Source organism: Emys orbicularis, chromosome 2 (assembly GCF_028017835.1).
Source record: "Emys orbicularis isolate rEmyOrb1 chromosome 2, rEmyOrb1.hap1, whole genome shotgun sequence".
Classification (NCBI taxonomy): Eukaryota; Metazoa; Chordata; order Testudines; family Emydidae; genus Emys; species Emys orbicularis.
This window is the reverse complement of record NC_088684.1, coordinates 252,204,625-252,226,079: the sequence shown is the minus strand read 5'-3', so window position 1 is coordinate 252,226,079 and position 21,455 is coordinate 252,204,625. Positions and strand designations below refer to the sequence as shown.

The window sequence follows — 21,455 nt, the reverse complement described above, 5'->3', positions numbered from 1 at the left end:
CTGAAGCTCTTGGGCTTTTGCGTTGTTCCCCCTGCCCAGGGCAAGGGGACCCGGGCTTTGCGCTCCCCCCCATCCCTCCACCCAGGGCAGTGGAGCTCAGGGGGGCTCAGGCTTCGGTCCTCCATCCTGGGGTTGTGTAGTAATTTTTGTTGTCAGAGGGGGTCGTGGTGCAATGAAGTTTGATAACCCCTGCACTAGACTATACTCTCAAGTCCACTGCTTTTTCATGTTTCATTCTCTTAAACTTCTGATTTTTTTAAAAAACTTTTTGAAAACTTGTTAGCATTGCTTTTTAAAGTTGAATTCTGCTGTTTCCTCTCCCTTCTAAGACTTTCTAAGGTCCTCTGTAGTGATTCCCTTTCTTCACTGATATTTGCCACACTACCTAATTTAATTGTTTGCAGACTGTAGTAATGTGCTGGTCCAATTTCTTTCAGACTCTCAGTTAACTGTTTATTGTTGGTAGCCTCCACTCCTGCTTACATGCTTACTCTGTAGAAAGATTTGCATGTTACTGGAAATTCTCAATTCCATGTTTTCTTAAAACCGCTTACCTTCTCTGAATTACAACATGGTTTCATATGTCATTAGCTTAATTTATTTTCTTTCTTTGTGAACAAAGCAAATAGCTGATATTTTCAAGTTATGTGGCACTTCAGAGGTTAGTGTCTGATCTCTGTATAAAGAGATTTGATGCACTGCAAAAGATGTCCCTATATTTAAGGCACAATGAATATGGCAGTAGTTCTCTTAAATATGGTGTGATGTTGATTTTAAAATTCTTGAAACATATTTTTCACTTTCTTGGTAAATTCTATGTATCTCAAGAACCTAGTGCAAAGTGACAATTAAGGCTAGTATTGGTATGTATCTCAAATGATTCTGTAAAATGTTGGCTGCACAATTAGTTGGTTCATTTTTTTGATATTCTAATGAAAAATTGAAATGTATTTTTCAATAAGACTCAGTCTCAGGTTGAGAGCCAAAAGGAAACCCTTTCTCTCCCCCCCCCCCCCCTCCATTTCCACATCTGAACATGGACTTTTGCACAAATCATGAAAAGAATGACTTTGTGCGGCAATGATTGCAGAAACTTACTGAGACCAAAATGCTTAGTGCAAAATTGCTTTAATTCATGCCAAAAGTCAACAAGATGATACAAATCCAACAAACAGGTGTCTCTCAAAATTGGGCTTCGTTTGTTCCTCCACAGGACTGACAATTCCTGAGTTACTTTCTGGATTTCAAATCTGCCCCTTTGAGTCTACTTCAGTTGCTTCTTTCCCCAGGTACTTCAATTACTTCTCTCCCTGGACTCAAGGTTTGGAGCTCCCAACTGAGAGTTAAAAAAAAGTTAAGATTAAAAAAAAAAAAACCCTCTTGCTGTTCAACACCCCCCGCCCCCAAACAATAGGCTTTTATGGTGTCTTCCTGTTGCAGGATGGGGTGTCTAAGTCTGCCCATTGGTGGAACCAGTTCTTTGACTAGGCCCAGTTAGGTTTAAATGTAATTGCCTGTTGCAGTACCTTCATAGGAGAAGTAAGACTGAATAAAACTTTCAGGCTGGAACATTACAGCAATTCTATTTCATTCCCACTTCCTCATAAAAAGGAACCCACCACATTCAGCACTTGTATCAAGGTTGCCAGGTAGTAAGTAGGCTGAGACTAAAAAAATCAGCTTTATTTGTCTGTACCTAATAGAGCTAGGACCCTGTACGTTCATCACAATGTAAAATCAAGAAACTTTTTACATAAAACTAGCTAATCCAGCCACAGGCTGCTTAGTCAAATTAAACATTTTCAGTCATATTAAATTTTAAATCTTCCTTTTGAGTAGATTTACTGTTGTGATTTTCTGGAAATCTTTCTGATGAACCCATTTGACTCTGTTTGATATGTGTTCTGGAATGAAATTCAGAACGTCTCCAGGGTCACTTGCTTGTATAACAAAAACTTATGCCGAATCAATAGTTTTAGGATGCTGTGATGGCACTTGCAGATTCCTTAAAAGTACTCTTGTCATTCTTGAATAGTGACTGTTGGAGTCCCAGATGTGAATATCCACACTTGAGAAACTTTGTTTTCAAAATGTCCTGAATTCATGTTCTATGATGTAATGGTTTTTTACCACTAAAACATCCTGTCTATAAAACTTCAGTGAAGCCTGTATATGGAATGCTAAAGTGTTTGTCTGTATTTTGCACTGAATCTACCATAATGTATATTATCTATTTATTTTATATGTATACTTGACTCTGTTTTGTTCAGAAGTCAGGTCTGATTGCATGCTAATGTACAAAAGCATTATTTTCTCTTCTCTGGTTCTTGGCTATGTATAGCATATTGCAAGCCAGTGTCCTTTTAACTGTCGTTCAATTAACTTCCTTGCTGAGCTTGTTTGTTCTGTGGGCATGTTCTGTCCGAACTGCTACCCATCCTTCTTTCCTGTTGATTAGCTCTGCAGCAGAGAGGCTTTGAGAGACGTTCCCTATATATTTATTTTTGTTTCCCTGAGCCTAGTTCAAAGAAATTCAGCTGTTCATTTTACTTATCTGCCTTGTGAAAATGGATTTATTTTGGGACCTAATCAGTACTGTTGTCTTCTGTCTAAGCTTGCTGGCTGTCTTGAAGTTGAAACATCTCCATGTAGAGATCTGAAAGATTTAAGTTTTTGTTCTTAGTTCACTGTGTCTCAGTATGTTTTTATATTGGTTCTTGCCAACTACGCTAGAAGCACTATGGTTACTGGTCAGTGAATGGACCAGCATGGTTCCCCACATGCTAAGTGCTATTTATATGGATTTATTCAATCAAAGTGGATTATGTTTCTTGTAATGCATGACCACCTTGAGAATTCATTATGTCAGGAGCACATTAAACTGTCTAAAGCACTAATATATGAATACTGTTTGAAGTAACATTATAGTTTTGAAAGATTATTTACATTCATATGGCACAAATCAATCCAAATTATTCTGTATCCCCTCACAAATGAAATGCAGCCAGTTTTGATGTGAAATATAGCTATTTTTAGCAGCGCAGAGCAACTTACATAACCATTTAGGGGAGGTAATAGAGAATGACACAGCCAATTGAAATGGCAGGGTAGCTTGCAGAGTTAGGCAAAATCATAAATGACAGAATTGTAGGGCCTTTTTTGCAACTGAATCACATTGTTGACTCATCATCACTTTGTGATCCACTATAACCCCCAGATCCTTTTCAACCGTACTACCACTAGCCAGTTTTTCCCCATTTTGTAGCTGTGCATTTGATTTTTTTTCTTCTTAAGTGTAGTATATTGCACTTGTCTTTATTTAATTTCATCTTGTTGAATTCAGACCAATTCTCCAATTTGTCAAGATCATTTTGAATTCTAATCCTGTCATCTAAAGTGTCAGCAACCTCTCCCAGCTGGTGTCACCTGCAGATTTCTGTTATCTAGGTTATTAATGAAAATATTGAATAATACCGGACCCAGGACAAGCCTCTATGTGACCCTGCTTGATACGTCTCCCCAGTTTAACAGTGAACTCTTGATAACTACTCTGAGTATGGCCTTATAGTAATTTCACCTAGAGCACATTTTTTTACTTTGCTTATGAGAGTGTCATGTGAAACTATGTGAAAAGCCTTACTAAAATCAGGATATATATCACATCTACAGCTTCCCCCTATCCACTAGGCCAGTAACTCTATCAAAGAAGGAAACTAGTTTGGTTTGGCATTATTCTTGCCAAATTCATGTTGGATATTACTTAATACATATCCTATAGGTGGTTACATATTGATGATAATTTGTTCCAATATCTTTCCAGGTATCAAAGTCAGACCTTCTGATCTACAGATCCCTGGGTCGTCTTTGTTCCCCCTTTTAAAGATATAGGTACTATGTTTCTTCTTCTCCAGTCCTCCGGGACCTCAACTGTCCTCCAGGAGTTCTCAAAGATAATCACTAATGGTTCCAAGATAGCTTCAGCTAGTCCCTTATGTACCCTGGGATGAATTTGATCAGGGCCTGCTAACTTGATTACGGCTAACTCATTTAAATATTTTTTAACCTGTTCTTTCCCTGTATTCCTTCCCCATCATTGTTAATATTGTGTTAAGTATCTGGTAGCAATTTAATGTAAATAAAATATAATACTACAAAATTTTGCTCTTAGTTTTGGCAATATATTTAGTGTCTATGATATGTTAGTGAATAACATCAGCAGGAGTCTTTTTCTGCTATCTTAAATACAGTGCCATCTTGTCTTCATGTTTTAGAGAGGACTAGTGCTAAAACTTAGTGTTTGATGGCAGTGTGGTTGTTGAAGATTGTACTCAGAGGTGCCCCACTTATTTACACTGTGCAATTCTGTTGACTTGAGATGAAATCTGCCCAGAATTAACATTAATAATAAAAAAGCTGAGAAAGACTTAATGATTAATATGAGGTCTCAAGATACTTTCACCAGGGACGTATATTAACTCTAAAGAATGATCCTCATGAGTATTTAATCACTGGCAGAGTATAAGTGAATATGAATGGCCTGAGCAGTTTGTGTTACAACCAGGAATATTACTCAAGTGATAGAGACAAGTGAACACGATTGAGTAGAAAATAAAAGTATGCTTCCATTTCAGATTATAATCCTTTCTGATAAAGTTGAGAAAAGGGAAAGGCTTAAGTAACCTCCACATACATTTATTTGTAAATCTCTCCAGTTTAGTATTTGCTATCAAACCACACTTAATTTTCAAATGATTACCCTCTTTTTCTTCAAACTTCCTTTGACCACTAAGGATTCTCAGTGTTAAGAAACCACAAATAATAGATCAGTAGATAATCAAAAGATGTGAATCCCTTGGAGTGAAACTGGTGCTAAAGTTTTAGCCCTGTGTATATAGTATTTGGTAATTTGGATAGGAGTCCATTATTTTGTTTGTTTAAAACAGAATGGCCAAGGCTTTGACACATTGATTTTTACGTGAGTGGGTACCTCATATGTTCGAAGCCTTGTACAGGCATTGAACAAACTTCACTGAGAATTAAAAGTTACTTTGTAGGTATTATGGGAGGCTAATGAAGGAGTATAGTGACAACATAGTAGGCTTTGCAAAGTAATTCTAGTGTTTGACCTTGCAGAAGTCTACTTTGGGTAAAGAAATAGCAAAAATGTATGAACTACTCACCACAACTCGATTCACCTAATTTAAGTGTTAATTTCAGGCCTAGCTGGGAACATTAAAACATGAACATCATAAAGCAACAGCACTCTAAAATGCAGACTCAATCGGACACATTCTTTCAAATTTTCATCCAGCTCTAAGGCTTTGCCTCTTGACAGCAAATGAATCGGAACGATGAGTTTATCATCATATATATTGCATGATCTCTGTGCTCTCCCTGCTGGCCCTTACCAAATAGGCGCTGAATTTGAGGAGATGAATGTATTTGGTTTCTTGCTGCATAACCCCAGTGTAGAAATAGGTAGTGTGTTCAATTAAAGCCTTTTTATGAGGTTGATGGTCTGCTCTCTAATGAAATCTTAAAACACAAATGGCAGTCTTTGAGGGGGTTTTGCTTAGCCTTCAGTCTGGACAGTTTGGACCCAAACCAAGTTGGCCTCTAGGTGCTACTGCACATATTTGAAATAATTTAATTACTGTGGTGTCCAGAGCCTTTAACCAAGATAGGGGCCCCATTGTGCTGAGCACTGCGCAAACGCAGAGAGACAAAACCTGCTTTGAGGAGCTTACACTCTAAATAGACAAGGTAGGAAAAGGGTGAGAGAGGAAACAGCGGCACAGAGAGAGAAAGTAATCTGTCCAGCAAGGTCACCCAGTGGACCAATGGCAGAGCCAGGGGCAGAGTCTAGATCTCCAAACTCTGTCCTGTACCCTGTCCAATAGACCACACTGCCTCCCTTTTTATTCTGACTGTGCTAGAGATACAATTAGGATAAATACATGTGAAATAAATGTTTGGCCTTGGTCCAGTTTCTAGTGAACAGTGGTCCAAATATCAAAACCAGCATCTCAACAAATTAGTCCTTGTAGAGAGCCAATCATTGCGTGGACATTCACAGATTGATGTATTCCCCTCCAAAACAGGGATGACTGTGTAAACTTTTAATGGTGCAGTTTGTATTGTATCTGTTCTGCAACCAATATAAGACCTAAAGGAACTCCATCAAACACTTTTATTTGAAACTAAAACTTGTAAATATTAAGCACTTCACAATCCCATGTTTGGTAACCAATGGCAGAACAGCTTCTTCTTTTGTTTATTCGGAAAACTGAGCCAAACTGTTAGTTTTCTCACAGGCTTAACTTTTCTTTTCTGTAGCATATTACATCAGACAGCTACATTCCATGTCTTGCTGACCTCTGCAAAGCACTCTGGGAAGTCATGCTCAGTTATTATCGAACAATGGAATGGCATGAGAAACATGACCGAGATGAGGGAACTGTTTCATCTTCTGGTAAGATATGACTTTTGAACTAATTCTCTTTTGTATTTTGTTGTTTGAAAACAAACTTTAAATGTTCAAGTTATTAGTTTCTACCCAGGTAGTTCTGTGGCCCTGACCCGCTAGTACAGGGGTCGGCAACCTTTCAGAAGCGGTGTGCCGAGTCTTCACTTATTCACTCTAATTTAAGGTTTCGTGTGCCAGTAATACATTTTAATGTTTTTAGAAGGTCTTTTTCTATAAGTCTATAATATATATAACTAAACTATTGGTGTGTGTAAAGTAAATAAGGTTTTAAAAATGTTTATGAAGCTTCATTTAAAATTCAATTAAAATGCAGAGCCCCCTGGACCGGTGGCCAGGACCCAGGCAGTGTGAGTGCCACTGAAAATCAGCTCGCATGCTGCAGGTTGCCTACCCCTGTGCTAGCATCTTAAATGTTGTTTGTTTTGCTTATCTCAAGTATGTGGTTACTATTGTTTACATATGTGTAATGTCTGTCTCTCTCTCTGTCTCTCTCTCTCTCTAAATTGGAGAGTATAAGTAATCAGATTCTTTATTAAACTATTCTTTAAAATATCCAGACTTCAACTAGAGTGGGTCACTTCTTAACTTCAATTTTTTTCCTTTAACATTGTCTGCTTGCATTTGGAGTCATTATTAATCCATACTTCCTTGAATTTAGTATAGCAAAAACAAATACTGCTGAATACTTGAGTGTTTTAAGCAATTTAAAGTTTTTATTGTAAAATTATTCGAAGCTTCATATATAAAATTGGCAATTTTAAGGGCAGCAACTGTATCTTAGGTGAGAAACAGGCAAGGTATCAATTTCATGTTTCAGATTTCTTGGAACTATGTCAAAATGTGTACAACAGATTTTAAGTTTAGTAAATTGGGCTACTGGGATGTTTATTGGGGGGAAGTAGCTTTAAAACTGAGGAATATGATTCTCTGTTAATCAATTTAATTATTTTTTGGAATGTTTTGGAAGCGGTTCTCCTTAGTACAGCCTTTGTCATCTTTGCTTAGTCCGATCTTTGCGCTTCTATGCCAACTTACAGACCTGGAACTGCCACCCTAAGGCCTGCAATGCTCCTTCACTTTACTTCCAGAAAATCCAAAACCTCTGCCTTAAAACCCACCTGTTCCATGGCACATTATGACTACAGTATCATCTAGTCTTGAGTAGTCTGTTTTTGTGTTGTCCTAGTACATTCCTTTAGCATTCCAAGCACTTGAACCTGTGTTTGTCTGGCACAGCCCTCTTATACACACATTGGGCTGTACATAACTTGAATTGATGAGAATATCTAAAGACAAACATTGTCTACATTCCTGTTAGCCAAGATACTTGGATATGGCAGTAGGCATAAAGTGAAATCCTGGCGCCATTGAAGTCAATGGCAAAAGTTCCATTGACTTCAACTAGAGAGGATTTCACCCATAGTCTTTATATCTGCAGACCAGTAGAAACAATAGTTTCTCTCTGACAGGCATTTCTGGCAATGCTATTGCAGATATTTCTCCTTCTCTGATATAAAAAGCATGATTTGTGTAAAACAAGTAAAATATTGTCATCCTTTAGACTGAACTGTGAAGAAATAATAAAAATGGAGGAATGAGAAACAGGAGAAAATGGACTAATCTTACCACTCTTTCTATCATTTGAAATCCACCCCTGCTTATAAACATATATTTTAAAGTCACTTACCCAGGGGATTAGGTATTAAAATTAATTACATTTGCAGTCGTTGAGGTTGCCTCCCTACTTCAAAGTTTAAAGCATAATAAAAGTATTTTTTTCTTCTAAGGGCCTTTAATATATTGCGTAGAGTATTTTTAAAATTAATGTGGGCTAATTTATTAAAAGAATTATTGCACATTAATGTTTTCTCAGTATGACTAAATTAAAATTCAGATGTTTCTTTTGATGTGTACCTTAGGGGGAAAGAGTCTTTATTAATCCCCTTTTCTGTTCCATTTTACATTATCAGTAATACTTTTAAATATTTAAAAGTTCTTCCACATATTCAGTTTTTAAGTTATGTTTTGGAGGTGTATTCTGTTTTTTTTGCTGTCTTTTCTGCCTATATAATAATTCAGATATCATAAAATAAGTGTATGCCACAGCACTGTTTTAATAGATCATTTCTTTATGATCCTTATATCATTTGTATAGTAGACCATTCCCATTAGTATGGTTATTTTTGGTGCTGCTTAAAACTTTGAATTAAGCAGTGTTCTATATTACTGCAAAACCCATTTTAAAAGAACTGTTAGGGGTTCTCAGGACAAATTTTTTGGTGGCCTCAGAGTTCGGCCACCAACTCTTGTTGGTGGCCGCTCTCAGATTGTTTCCTAAAATACTTAATTAGCTTTAGGAAAAACAAATAAATATACACATCCAAATCATTGTAATTTATTTATTGCTAGCTAGTAAGTCTGTTGTGAAAAGTGATATTTACAAACATACAAATTTCACATTTTACAGCAGACTTACTCAGCCTGGGGATAAATTAAGCCCAGGATGGAGGGTTGGGGGAGGCAGTGGGGAGCTGGAACCTGAAGCCCCATTGCCTGAGCCCAAAGCCCTGCAGCTAGGGCCCAGGGACAGAGTATTTATGCAGTGGCAGGCCCCAGCAATCCCCGGAGCCCAAAGCCCCATGGCCGGAGCCTGCCGCCCCGCCATTCTAGGTCTGAAGCTCAAAGCCTGAGCCCCACCACCCCTGGTATGTGGGGAACTCATCGGCTGCCTGTTCCTCCAGTGTTGTGCCCCAGGTGTCTCCAGAGGATGGCAGGGCCCAACCCCTGCTGGCCACCCCAGCAGCCAACAGCAAGCCCCTGGTGGCCGCATACGGTCAGGGTGGCTGCATTTGAGAAACACTGCGTTAGACTACATAAAGTAGTATTCTGTTCAGTCGCATATCATTTTAAATTCACCGTTTGAGTGTTTATATATTTACAGCACTAGTACTACTCTAGATCTTATGCTGCACAAATAGTAAGTTGCTGGTGCCCTTGGCACTTAGTCTAGCTATTCTGTACAGTGTGGCATAAGAATTAAAAGTGAACCATGTTTAAATAAGAATAGTGAATCAGCTTTAAAAAAAAAATTTCACGTAGCAAGGGAATTGATAAGTCTAATATTTGAAAGAAAATAAATGTCATTGTAATGGAACAGTGGGTATTAATTCTGCATCAGACAGCCTGGTTCCCTAGTTCAGTGGTCTCCAAAGTGGGGTGCTCAAGAGGATACTTGGGGGTGCACGGCAGGAGGAGCGCTTCTTTTGTTTTTTGTTTTGTTTCGGCAGTTCGGGCGGGAGTCCAAGCGGCTTTTTTTATTTTTTATTTTTTTTGCTTCGGCAAAAATGGTAGAGTCAGCGTGGCACTGGGTGCGTGCTCAAAATTTTTTTACCGATAGTGGTGTGCGATCAAAAAAAATTGGGAGACCACTGCCCTAGTTTATTTAATGGCTATATTTAATGGCTATGATACATTCTGTGCCTAAAGTATAAAGGTCAAGAACAGGGATTCTCAAACTGGGGGTCAGGACCCCTCAGGGGGTCACGAGGTTATTACATGGGGGGTCGCAAGCTGTCAGCCTCCACCCCAGACCCTACTTTGTATCCAGCATTTGTAATGGTGTTAGATATATTAAAAAGTGGTTTTAATTTATAAGGGGGGTCGCACTCAGAGGCTAGCTATGTGAAAGAGGTCACCAGTACAAAAGTTTAAGAATCACTGGTCAAGAACATACAGTGTGTAGAGCAGGAGGACACAGCAGAGGGAGCTGTAGGATAATTTACTGTAGTGTGTACGTTATAGTATTCCAAATAGTGAAACCCAATAGATTGAAGCCGTTGAATGAGCATTATAACTTTGTGTAGCTGGATCTCATCAGTTTGAGGCATGAACCTAAGGCTGTCTCTAGATTCTTCCCGTATTGTGCTTTTTTATTTACAGTAGTGTTCACAAAGTACTTCCAATAGATCAAGTGTCTCTTGCTCATGGTACACAACTCCAAGAGTACGAGTGAGAAGCAATGGGTTCAGAAGGCATTAATTGCATAGCTCTTTCCATTTCAGTAGACTGTAGCTTGTCCAAAGGATTCTTATATGGATAATAGACATAATGTACTTCATCATGGCTCATGTATACTTAGGCTTGTAATTATTTTAATGCCTGTAATGGGCATTACAAATGAATTGTGCTTACATAACTTTAAAATGTAAATGTGAATAATCATTTTTTCTATTTGTGAAGAATTAAAGGTATCTGAATAATCAGTCAGTTTCCTACATGTTTTCACTGTGTAAATTAGTCCATTTTTGAGGTACTGTAGTAAGAGTCAACAAATATTTTTACTCCAGGGCATGTGTGTGGTTTTTTTTGCACCTTTATACAAACTGGGTCTTTTGAAAGTTTAGTGCTTTTTTTTTTATTCTTACTGCCTATTTTTTCTTAATACTTTACCTGGGGATCTTGTTGTAAGGTTGTAGTTACTGGGAATAACATTTTTAGAAACACTGTGGACATCTCAGTTATTAGTAAAAACAATGAGGAGTCCTTGTGGCACCTTAGAGACTAACAAATTTACTCCTCGTTTTTGCTGATACAAACTAACGCGGCTACCACTCTGAAAGCAGTTACTAGTGTTTAGCTAATACATTTTTATAGTTGTACAGAGTCATTAATATCAAGGCAGCAGTGATTCTGTTTAGCTCCCTCTCTCCCCCACAAGAACTCTCACTTGCTTCCAAGAGTAACCCCCACTTGCTTTTGTGATTAATATCTGGAATTCTACTGTGATCATATGTAGCTGGAAGTAGAGAAGTCCTTACACAGGTAACCCCATTGAGCTCAGTGGAATTGCAAGTAAAAACTACTGTGTGAGTGTAGGTTGCAAGATCAGCTCCTAAGGCAAGAAAATAATTTTTTTCAGGTTCACAGTGTTAGTTTGCCTTTAGAGAACATTTTTTTAGGACCAGTTTTAAAAAAAACCCCTTAAAATAGGATTAACTAATGAAGATAGACAGATGGTTAACTCTAGATACAAACACATACATCCTAAAACATATTTTTATGATATGTTAATATTTTAGTATGTCACATAAAATGGGAAATAAAGCAATCAGATTTCATTTGTTGAACACTGTCATATAACTGAGAAGTGGTAAATTATAATGAAAATTTTCTATTTTATTACAATAGAACTATTATTCCTGAGTGATCACATCTGATAAATTGGCGAAATGTAATATTTGAAATATCATACATGATTAACATTATATATAGTTTGTTAAATCTAAGTCAAAATAAATTTAGTGAATTAAATTTATAACCACTGCAGCCTACAATGGCATTCTGAGACACTGTTATCATTGCTACTTTTTCTGTAATTTCATTTTTGCTTATAAATTCATGTTTAAATCATAAACTTGACAAACTTAGGTATTTTCATCCCAGCAAAGTGAAGCTTGGTCATTGTGTAAAAATATGCTCTTACACTGCTGTGCACTCCAGATTTAATTGCCATGATCGTTTTTGTCTGTGATATTTAATAGTCCATACTATTTTTCAAAAACAAACACATTTAAAGTCGACTCACAAATATGCGAGAGGGGGAAATAGGCTTGTGTGGTTTTTTTAGCTGCTTCATGATTCACAAAGATAACCTGAAAGTAATCCTGTGTGATTACTTTTCTAAGGTTTTGTTGGAGGATTCATTAGAGGTCTTGGATGTTTACTGTGAATTTTCCCAGCATGTAATTGAAAGAGTTGGGATTGTGGAATTTTAACAAAGAAATTTTTTCTTCCTATTGTTTATAGGTCATTTCAGTTAAATAGGTGTTAACAAAACCCAGGTTTTAGATGGCATGTTTAGATTGCAGTCCCTCCAGGGCAGAGATTCTCTGTTTGTACAGTGTCCAACACAATGTATTGCTATTATATCTATCATGGTAGTACATAAAGGTCTCAGTCAGGGATCAGGGCCCCATTTGTGCTAGGCGTTGTACAAATGTATAAAGTCCCAATCCTGGATTGGCTTTTCAGCATGATCATCAGATAAATACTTACATTATAAAATAATTTTAAAATGACACAAAACTCTTTAACCCAAAACAATCAGAACTTTTTTGCATGGTATATGATGCTGACTATAGAAGACAGAGAGCTTGCAATGCCAAATACCTAATAAACATTTGGTGAACTACTATAAAGTTGCTTTCAAATTTACCTGCACAGTTAGGAGCTGAATTAGATGTTGACTACAAATAGTTTTGTTCCTTCTGAGGTAATCTCTTAAAACTTCCACAGTCACAAAAGCGATCAAGAAAGGAAGGCTCCAATCCTGAAAAGGTTTGCGCATCTGTTTCACGTTATGTACTGTTATGGGAAGTTAATCACAGGAATAAGCCTTTTCAGGATCTGGACCTATGCATCACATCTGTAAAGAGAAAAGAACTAACAATTACAGGAGAGGAAAGAGTTGAAAAGACAACTTCCAAAATTCATTCTCAAACTTTGGTTATTAGAAAAAAGCTTTTGTTATCCAGCAAAGGTGGAGGAAGTTTCAGAGAATGAATCTAGATGAAAATGGTTTGAGGCATGCCTGTCTAGCAAGGAGGCAACAAAAAAACCCTTTTTTATTCCCATGACTGAAGTAAAACTTACTGAGTTACTAAGTTTACCAAGTAGAAATTTTTGTGGGAAACTGGAGACCTTATATACCTAAATCAGATATCTAGAAGAATAGATCTCCAGGTGCCTGTGATTTTTACCTTCACCTGAAATCATGCACAATTACATAGTTTGCCATCTATTCCAAATTCCATAAAACAAAATGCCTTTGTATTCCTTCTAGAAGTTTTTTATTGAACACTTAGCACAAAAGGAGATGATTTCAAATTCATATAGCTGCATGTGAGAAATAGCTCCCCATAATATTGGGTAAAAGACCAAAACCTATCCAGCCTGATGGGGCTCAAAACAAGAGCCTCAGAAACTTATTAATAAAAGTGTATAGCTATGGCTCTCTCTGTGTACTAGACATCTGTTCGGTATCAATCCACCCACCCATCCATTCCCCTCATGTTTGGCAACAGAGATGACCAACATTTTAACCTAAGCCAGGCATTGTTGGCCTAGTGTTGTAAGTAGGTCAAAGACAAGTTGACCTGTAAATCAGGCTTGATTTGTCTCTGCAGAATTATGCCACAGCAGAGTAGGTCACAGTAACTTCTAAAGAACATGTAGTGACTGCAGTATTTATTTACATTACTCTGATGATCCAGAGAAAAAGATGCATCTGTTTGGTGTGTAGCTAGCCGGGTGGTTCATTCTTCATGTTTATACCTTGGCTGAATTTTGCACGATAAATCACTTGGCTCAAGCAGGTACATTTGTCACTCAGAATTGCTGCCTTCACGAGAACAATATGAATTTTTTGGACATGAGTATTAAACTTTAGTTTAGATATCTACAGAGAGTAAGGAGATTGCTTTATCATGACATTTCATAGGCGATTTCTTTTTCTTAAGAGAAAATGGCAGAATGGTTATTGGAAAAATGGGTAAAATTAATGTATTTTGGCGTAAATGTCTTTCATATTTTAATACAAATAACTAGGGGCCGTATCCTGAGTGCCTTCCTTGCACAAATAATGCCATTAATTTAAGCAGCAAATTTGAATGTTGTAGTTGCTATTCCTGAACTGAATATGTAAATGCGACCAAATTCTACATTTTATTTTTATTGTTTTTTACCAGGAGAGAACAGTTAACTTAATTGCTTAAGGAATTAAAGCTCTCAAGGTTTCACGTCTCTAGTGTATATGTTACTGCATTGTTGTTGCTGTGTTCCTGTTCTATTAGCCTCCTAAGTAGCATAGGGCATAAGCTTCATTGGGTTCAAGGTTCTCAGTGAAGTTAGTTTAACTCTTCTCTATCCAAGCCACTAGCCCACATGCAAAACTCCCTGAATGTCAGCAGTCAAGATGGTGATCGAGCACTATATCCATTACCCCAAATAACTTCCCATTTGAGGGAAAGTTAAGTAGCACAGTGTCCCTTTCCAGAGCCACATTACTCACCTTTGTTCATTTGGCGAAGATGTTGACTGTCATAAATGGGCTTGGAATGATATTTCAGTTGACAATTGTGACATGTCTTTACGTGTATTTGTATTGCAAATTTTGGTTTTTGCTCTGCAAGAGTCAGATTTGTAGTCTTCCTTATTTTTTACTTTAATAAAAGTGGTCAGTGATGTGTAAGACACAGACTTTTTTCCCCTTAAGAACTTTGCATTGCAAAGGACCAATACAGAAAAGAACAGATGCATTGGGAGGGGTCAGGGAGGACCTGCGTAGCATTGGAACAGTGAAGCGGATCACTGACCTGGGTTAGTATTTCTGAGCATGACTGAGAGAATATAAGAACAGCCATACTGGGTCAGACAAATGGTCCATCTAGCTCAGTATCTTGACTTCCGACAGTGGCCAATGCCAGGTGCTTCAGAAGGAATTAACAGAAGAGGTAATCATCAAGTGATCCATCCCCTGTTGCCCGTTCCCAGCTTCTAGCCAAAAAGACTAGGGACACTTCAGAGCATGGTTTTGCATCCCTGCCCATCCTGTCTAATAGCTATTGATGGACTTATCCTCCATGAACTTGTCTAGTTCTTCTTTGAACCCTATTATAGTCTTGGTCTTCACAACATCCTCTGGCAGAGTTCTACCGGTTGAGTGTGCGTTGTGTGAACAAATACTTCCTTTTGTTTGTTTTTAAGCCTGCTGCCTATTAATTTTATTTGGTAACCCCTAGTTCTTGTGTTATGAGAAGGAATAAATAACATTCCTTATTCACTTTCTCCACAACCATCATGATTTTATAGACCTCTGTCACATCACACTTTAGTCGTCTCTTTTCCAAGCTGAAAAGTCTCAGTCCTAGTAATCTCTCCTCGTATGGAAAGTTGTTCCATACCCCTAATCATTTTTGTTGCCCTTTTCTGTACTTTTTCCAATTCCAATATATTATTTTAGAGATGGAGCGACCAGATCTGCATGCAGTATTCAAGATGTGGGTACCACGGATTTAATAGAGGCAATATAATATTTTCTGTTTTCTTATCTATCCCTCTCTTAGCTTTTTTGATTGCTGCTGCACATGAGTGGATATTTTCAGAGAACTATCCACTATGACTCCAAGATCTTTGAGTGGTAACAGCTAATTTAGACCCTATCATTTTATATGTATAGTTGGGATTGTTTTCCAGTGTGCATTACTTTGCAGTTATCAGCATTGAATTTCATCTGCCGTTTTGTTGCTGAGTCACCCAGTTTTGTGAGATGCCTTTGTAACTCTTCACAGTCTGCTTGGGACGTAACTATCTTGAGTAGTTTTGTATAATCTGCAAATTTTGCCACCTCGCCCTTTTTCCAAATCATTTATGAATATGTCGAACAGGACTGGTCCCAGTATAGACCCCTGGGGGATACCACTATTTTCCTCTCTATTTTGAAAACTGACCATTTATTCCTACCCTTTGGGTACGTCTACACTACGGGATTAATCCGAATTTATATAATTCGAATTTGGGAAACAGATTGTATAAAGTCGAATGTATGCGGCCACACTAAGCACATTAATTCGGCGGTGTGCGTCCATGTACCGGGGCTAGCGTCGATTTCTGGAGCGTTGCACTGTGGGTAGTTATCCCATAGCTATCCCATAGTTCCCGCAGTCTCCCCTGCCCATTGGAATTCTGGGTTGAGATCCCGGTGCCTGATGGGACAAAAAACATTGTCGCAGGTGGTTCTGGGTACAGCCTCACCCCTCCCTCCCTCCCTCCCTGCATGAAAGCAACGGACGGCAGACAACCATTTCGCGCCTTTTTTCCTGGGTGAACACTGCAGACTCCATACCACGGCAAGCATGGAGCCCGCTCAGCTCCAGACAGCAGTCCATGAACATTGTAAACACCTCGCGCGTTCTCGTGGAGTTTATGCTGAGCCAGGACCAGAAAAACGAGGCGGGGAGGCGGCGGCGGCGGCGCGAGCGCAGCGACAAGCGTGATGAGGTCATGGACATGGACACGGACACAGAATTCTCTCAAACCGCGGGCCCCGGTGCTTTGGAGATCATGTTGTTAATGGGGCAGGTTCTATCCATGGAACGCCGATTCTGGGCAAGGGAAACAAGCACAGACTGGTGGGACCGCATAGTGTTGCAGGTGTGGGATGATTCCCAGTGGCTGCGGAACTTTCGCATGCGTAAGGGCACTTTCATGGAACTTTGTGACTTGCTGTCCCCTGCCCTGAAGTGCCAGAATACCAAGATGAGAGCAGCCCTCACAGTTGAGAAGCGAGTGGCGATAGCCCTGTGGAAGCTTGCAACGCCAGACAGCTACCGGTCAGTCGGGAATCAATTTGGAGTGGGCAAATCTACTGTGGGGGCTGCTGTGATGCAAGTAGCCAAAGCAATCATTGAGGTGCTGCTACGAAAGGTAGTGACTCTGGGAAATGTGCAGGTCATAGTGGATGGCTTTGCTGCAATGGGATTCCCTAACTGTGGTGGGGCGATAGATGGAACCCATATCCCTATCTTGGCACCGGAGCACCAGGGTACCCAGTACATAAACCGCAAGGGGTACTTTTCAATGGTGCTGCAAGCACTTGTGGATCACAAGGGACGTTTCACCAACATCAACGCGGGCTGGCCGGGAAGGGTTCATGATGCTCGCGTCTTCAGGAACACTATTCTGTTTAAAGGGCTGCAGCAAGGGACTTACTTCCCAGACCAGAAAATAACCGTTGGGGATGTTGAAATGCCAATAGTTACTCTTGGGGACCCAGCCTACCCCTTAATGCCATGGCTCATGAAGCCATACACAGGCAGCCTGGACAGGAGTCAGGAGCTGTTCAACTACAGGCTGAGCAAGTGCAGAATGGTGGTAGAATGTGCATTTGGCCATTTAAAAGGTTGCTGGTGATCGCTACTGACCTCAGCCAAAGAAATCTCCCCATTGTTATTTCTGCTTGCTGTGTGCTCCACAATCTCTGTGTAAGTAAGGGGGAGACCTTTATGGCAGGGTGGGAGGCTGAGGCAAATCGCCTGGCTGCTGATTACGCGCAGCCAGACACCAGGGCGATTAGAAGAGCACACCAGGAAGCAGTGTGCATCAGAGAAGCTTTGAAAACCAGTTTCATGACTGGCCAAGCTACAGTGTGAAATTTCTGTTTGTTTCTCCTTCATGAAAACCCGCCCCCTTTATTGACTCATTCTCTGTAAGGAACCCACCCTCCCCCTTCCCCCAGCTTGCTTTCAAACCAAATAAAGTCACTATCGTTTAAAAATCATTTATTCTTTATTCATAGATTATAAAAAGAGGGAGGGAACCCGGGTGGGGTTTGGGAGGAGGGAAGGAAAAGGCCATTAAAAATGGTTAAAAAAAATGACAGCCTTTTGCTTGGGCTGTCCACTGGGGTGGAATGGGAAGGTGTACGGAGCCTCCCCCCCCCCCCCCCCCCGCGTTCTTACACATCTGGGTGAGGAGGCTATGGAACATGGTGAGGGGGGAGGGGGGTTATACAGGGGCTGTAGCGGCACTCTGTTATCCTGCTGCCGTTCCTGAAGCTCCACCAGACGCCGGAGCATGTCTGTTTGCTCACGCAGCAGCCCCAGCGTTGCATCCTGCCTCCTCTGATCTTCCTGCCGCCACCTCTCATCTCGAGCGTCCCTCCTGTCCTCACGTTGGTCCCTCCTGTCCTCACGTTGGTCCCTCCTGTCCTCACGTTCACTGGCTTCTTTCCTATACTTTGAAACCGTGTCCTTCCACTCATTCAGATGAGCTCTGTCACTGTGGGTGGATTCCATGATTTCTGCGAACATGTCGTCTCGCGTCTTCTTCTTCCGATGCCTTATCTGTGATAGCTTTCGGGATGGAGGAGGGAGGCTTGAAGAATTTGCAGCTGCTGGAGGGAGGGAAAAAAGGAGAGAATTTTTTAAAAAGATACATTTTGCAGAACAAGGCTTATACTCTTTCACGGTGACCAACACTATTCACATTACATAGCACATGTGATTTCTGTGCAAGGTCGCATTTTGCCTCTTAATATTGAGTGCCTGTGGCTTTGCTGCTAGAGATCACAGACGCAGGTCCGGGCAACAGAATTTGGCTTGCATGCAGCCATGGTAAGCCATTGTCTTTCGGCTTCTGCGCCCTCCTTTCCCACATACCAAGCAAAGCCCGTTGAGTGCTGCGGTTTTCCTGTTAACCTTCAGCAGCAGAAAACAAACTAACCCCCCCCATCCAATTCTCTGGATGATCGCTTTATCCCACCCCCCACCGCGTGGCTGGTATCAGGGAAGATCCCTGCAGGAACCAAACTAACACCCCCCACCCCGCCATGAATTCTCTGGGATGATCGCTTTACCCCTCCCCCCACCACATGGCTGGTATCAGGGAAGATCCCTGCTAGCCAAACGCGAAAAGCTCTGGGCCAATCCCCCCCCCCCCCCCCCACGCGCGCTCGCCTAACTGCAGGGAAGGATTTCTTTTCAGCCACAGGCAAACAGCCCAGTAGGAACGGCCACCTCTGTCCCCTTAATTAAATTCCCGTATTTCAACCAGGTTACCATGAGCGATATCACTCTCCTGAGGATTACACCGCAAGATAAAGAACGGATGTTGCTTGAATGCCAGCAAACACCGGGACCATACGCTGCCAGGCTTTGTCATGCAATGATACCAGATTACTTGCTGCAAGCATGGCGTGGTCAAGTGTCCTACCATGGAGGACGGAATAAGGCTGCACTGCCCAGAAACCTTGTGGCAAGGCTTTTGGAGTACCTCCAGGAGAGCTTCATGGAGATGTCCCTGGAGGATTTCCGCTCCATCCCCAGACACGTTAACAGACTTTTCCAGTAGCTGTACTGGCTGCGAATGCATCCCAAGTCCTCAGGGCAAAGTAATCATTAAAAAACCTTGCTTTTAAAACAAGTTTTATATTTTAAAAGGTAAACTCACCTGAGGTCCCTTCCATGGGGTCGTGGTCTTGGATACTGGCTTGGGAGGGTTGGGAGGGTACTTCAGTCAGGCTGAGAAAAAGATCCTGGCTGTTGGGGAGAATGGAGTGCTGGGTGCTCTCCGCAAGCTCGTCGTCCTCCTCCTCCTCTTCCCACTCCGCAGAATCCTCAGGTGTAGCTGATGAGATTATCCCCGCCTCGGAATCCATGGTCAGAGGTGGGGTAGTGGTGGCGGCCCCCCCTAGAATTGCATGCAGCTCGGCGTAGAAGCCGCATGTCCGCGGCTCTGACCCGGAGCGACCATTTGCCTCCTTTGTTTTTTGATAGGCTTGTCTGAGCTCCTTGACTTTCACGCGGCACTGATCTGAGTCCCTATTGTGGCCTCTCTCCATCATGCCCTTGGAGATTTTTTCAAAAGTTTTGGCATTTCGTCTCTTTGAACGAAGTTCTGCTAGCACTGAATCCTCTCCCCATATAGCAATCAGATCCAGTACCTCCCGTACGGTCCATGCTGGTGCTCTTTTTCGATTATCGGCCTGCATGGTTACCTGTGCTGATGAGCTATCTGTGGTCACCTGTGCTCTCCACGCTGGGCAAACAGGAAATGAAATTCAAATGTTCGCGGGGCTTTTCCTGTCTACCTGGCCAGTGCATCCGAGGTCAGATTGCTGTCCAGAGCGGTCACAATGGTGCACTGTGGGATAGCTCCCGGAGGCCAATACCATCGAATTGCGGCCACACTACCCCTAATTCGAAATGACAAAATCGATTTTGGCGCTACTCCGCTCGTCGGGGTGGAGTACAGAAATCGATTTTAAGCGCCCTTTATTTCGAACTAAATGGCTCCGTTGTGTGGACGGGTGCAGGGTTAATTCGATTTAATGCTGCTAAATCCGAATTAAAGTCGTAGTGTAGACCAGGCCTTTGTTTCTTTTCTTTTAACCAGTTACCAATCCATGAGAGAACCTTCCCTCTTATCCCATGACAGCTTATTTTGCTTAAGAGCCTTTGGTGAGGAGGGACCCTGTCAAAGGCCTTCTGAAAGTCCAACTACACTATATCCACTAGATCACCCTTGTCCACATGCTTGTTGACCCCCTCAAGAAATTCTAGTAGATTGGTGAGGCATGATTTCCCTTTACTAAAACCATGTTGAATCTTCCCCAACATTTCGTGTTCATCTATGTGTCTGATAATTCTGTTCTTTAGTATAGTTTCAACCAATTTGCCTGGTACTGAAATTAGGCTTATTGGCCTGTAATTGCCGGAATTGCCTCTGGAGTCTTTATTTATTTATTTATTTATTTATTTATTTATTTTAAAATTGGCATCGCATTAGCTATCCTCCAGTCATTTGGTACAGAAGCTGATTTCAATGAGTTACATACCACTGTTAGTAGTTCTGCAATTTCACATTTGGATTCCTTCAGAACTCTTGGGTGAATAGCATCTGGTCCTGGTGATATTACGGTTTAATTTATCAATTTGTTCCAAAACCGCCTCTATGGATACCTCTATCTGGGACAATTTCTCAGATTCATCACCCAAAAAGAACGACTCAGGTTTGAGAATCTCCCTCACATCCTCAGCTGTGAAAACTGATGCAAAGAATTTATTTAGTTTCTCTGTAATGGCCTTATCTTCGAGTGCATCTCGATAGTCCAGTGACCCCACTGGTTGATTAACAGGCTTCCTTCTTCTGATGTACTTTAAAATGTTTTGCTGTTAATTTTTGAGTCTTTGGCTAACTGTTCTTCAAATTCTTTTTTGGCCTTCCTAATTATATTTTTACACTTCACTTGCCAGAATTTATGCTCCTTTCTATTTTCCTCAATAGGATTTTACTTCCACTTTTTAAAGGATGTCGTTAACTGCTTCTTTTACTTTGTTGTTCAGCCACAGTGGCACTGTTTTAGTCTTCTTACTAATGTGTTTTAATTTGTGGTATACATTTAAATTGAGCC

At 40.6% G+C, this 21,455-nt stretch overlaps 1 protein-coding gene across 3 annotated transcripts in view; it reads left to right on the top strand.

The window, feature by feature from the left end:
- VPS50 (VPS50 subunit of EARP/GARPII complex) overlaps positions 1–21,455 on the top strand; it is a 178,557-nt gene that overhangs the window by 60,857 nt on the left and 96,245 nt on the right. For all 3 annotated transcript variants that reach the window (XM_065398182.1, XM_065398181.1, XM_065398180.1), the window contains exon 13: positions 6,337–6,472. In XM_065398182.1, coding sequence (XP_065254254.1) covers positions 6,337–6,472 — 136 coding nt within the window. The remainder of the gene's footprint in view (positions 1–6,336; positions 6,473–21,455) is intronic.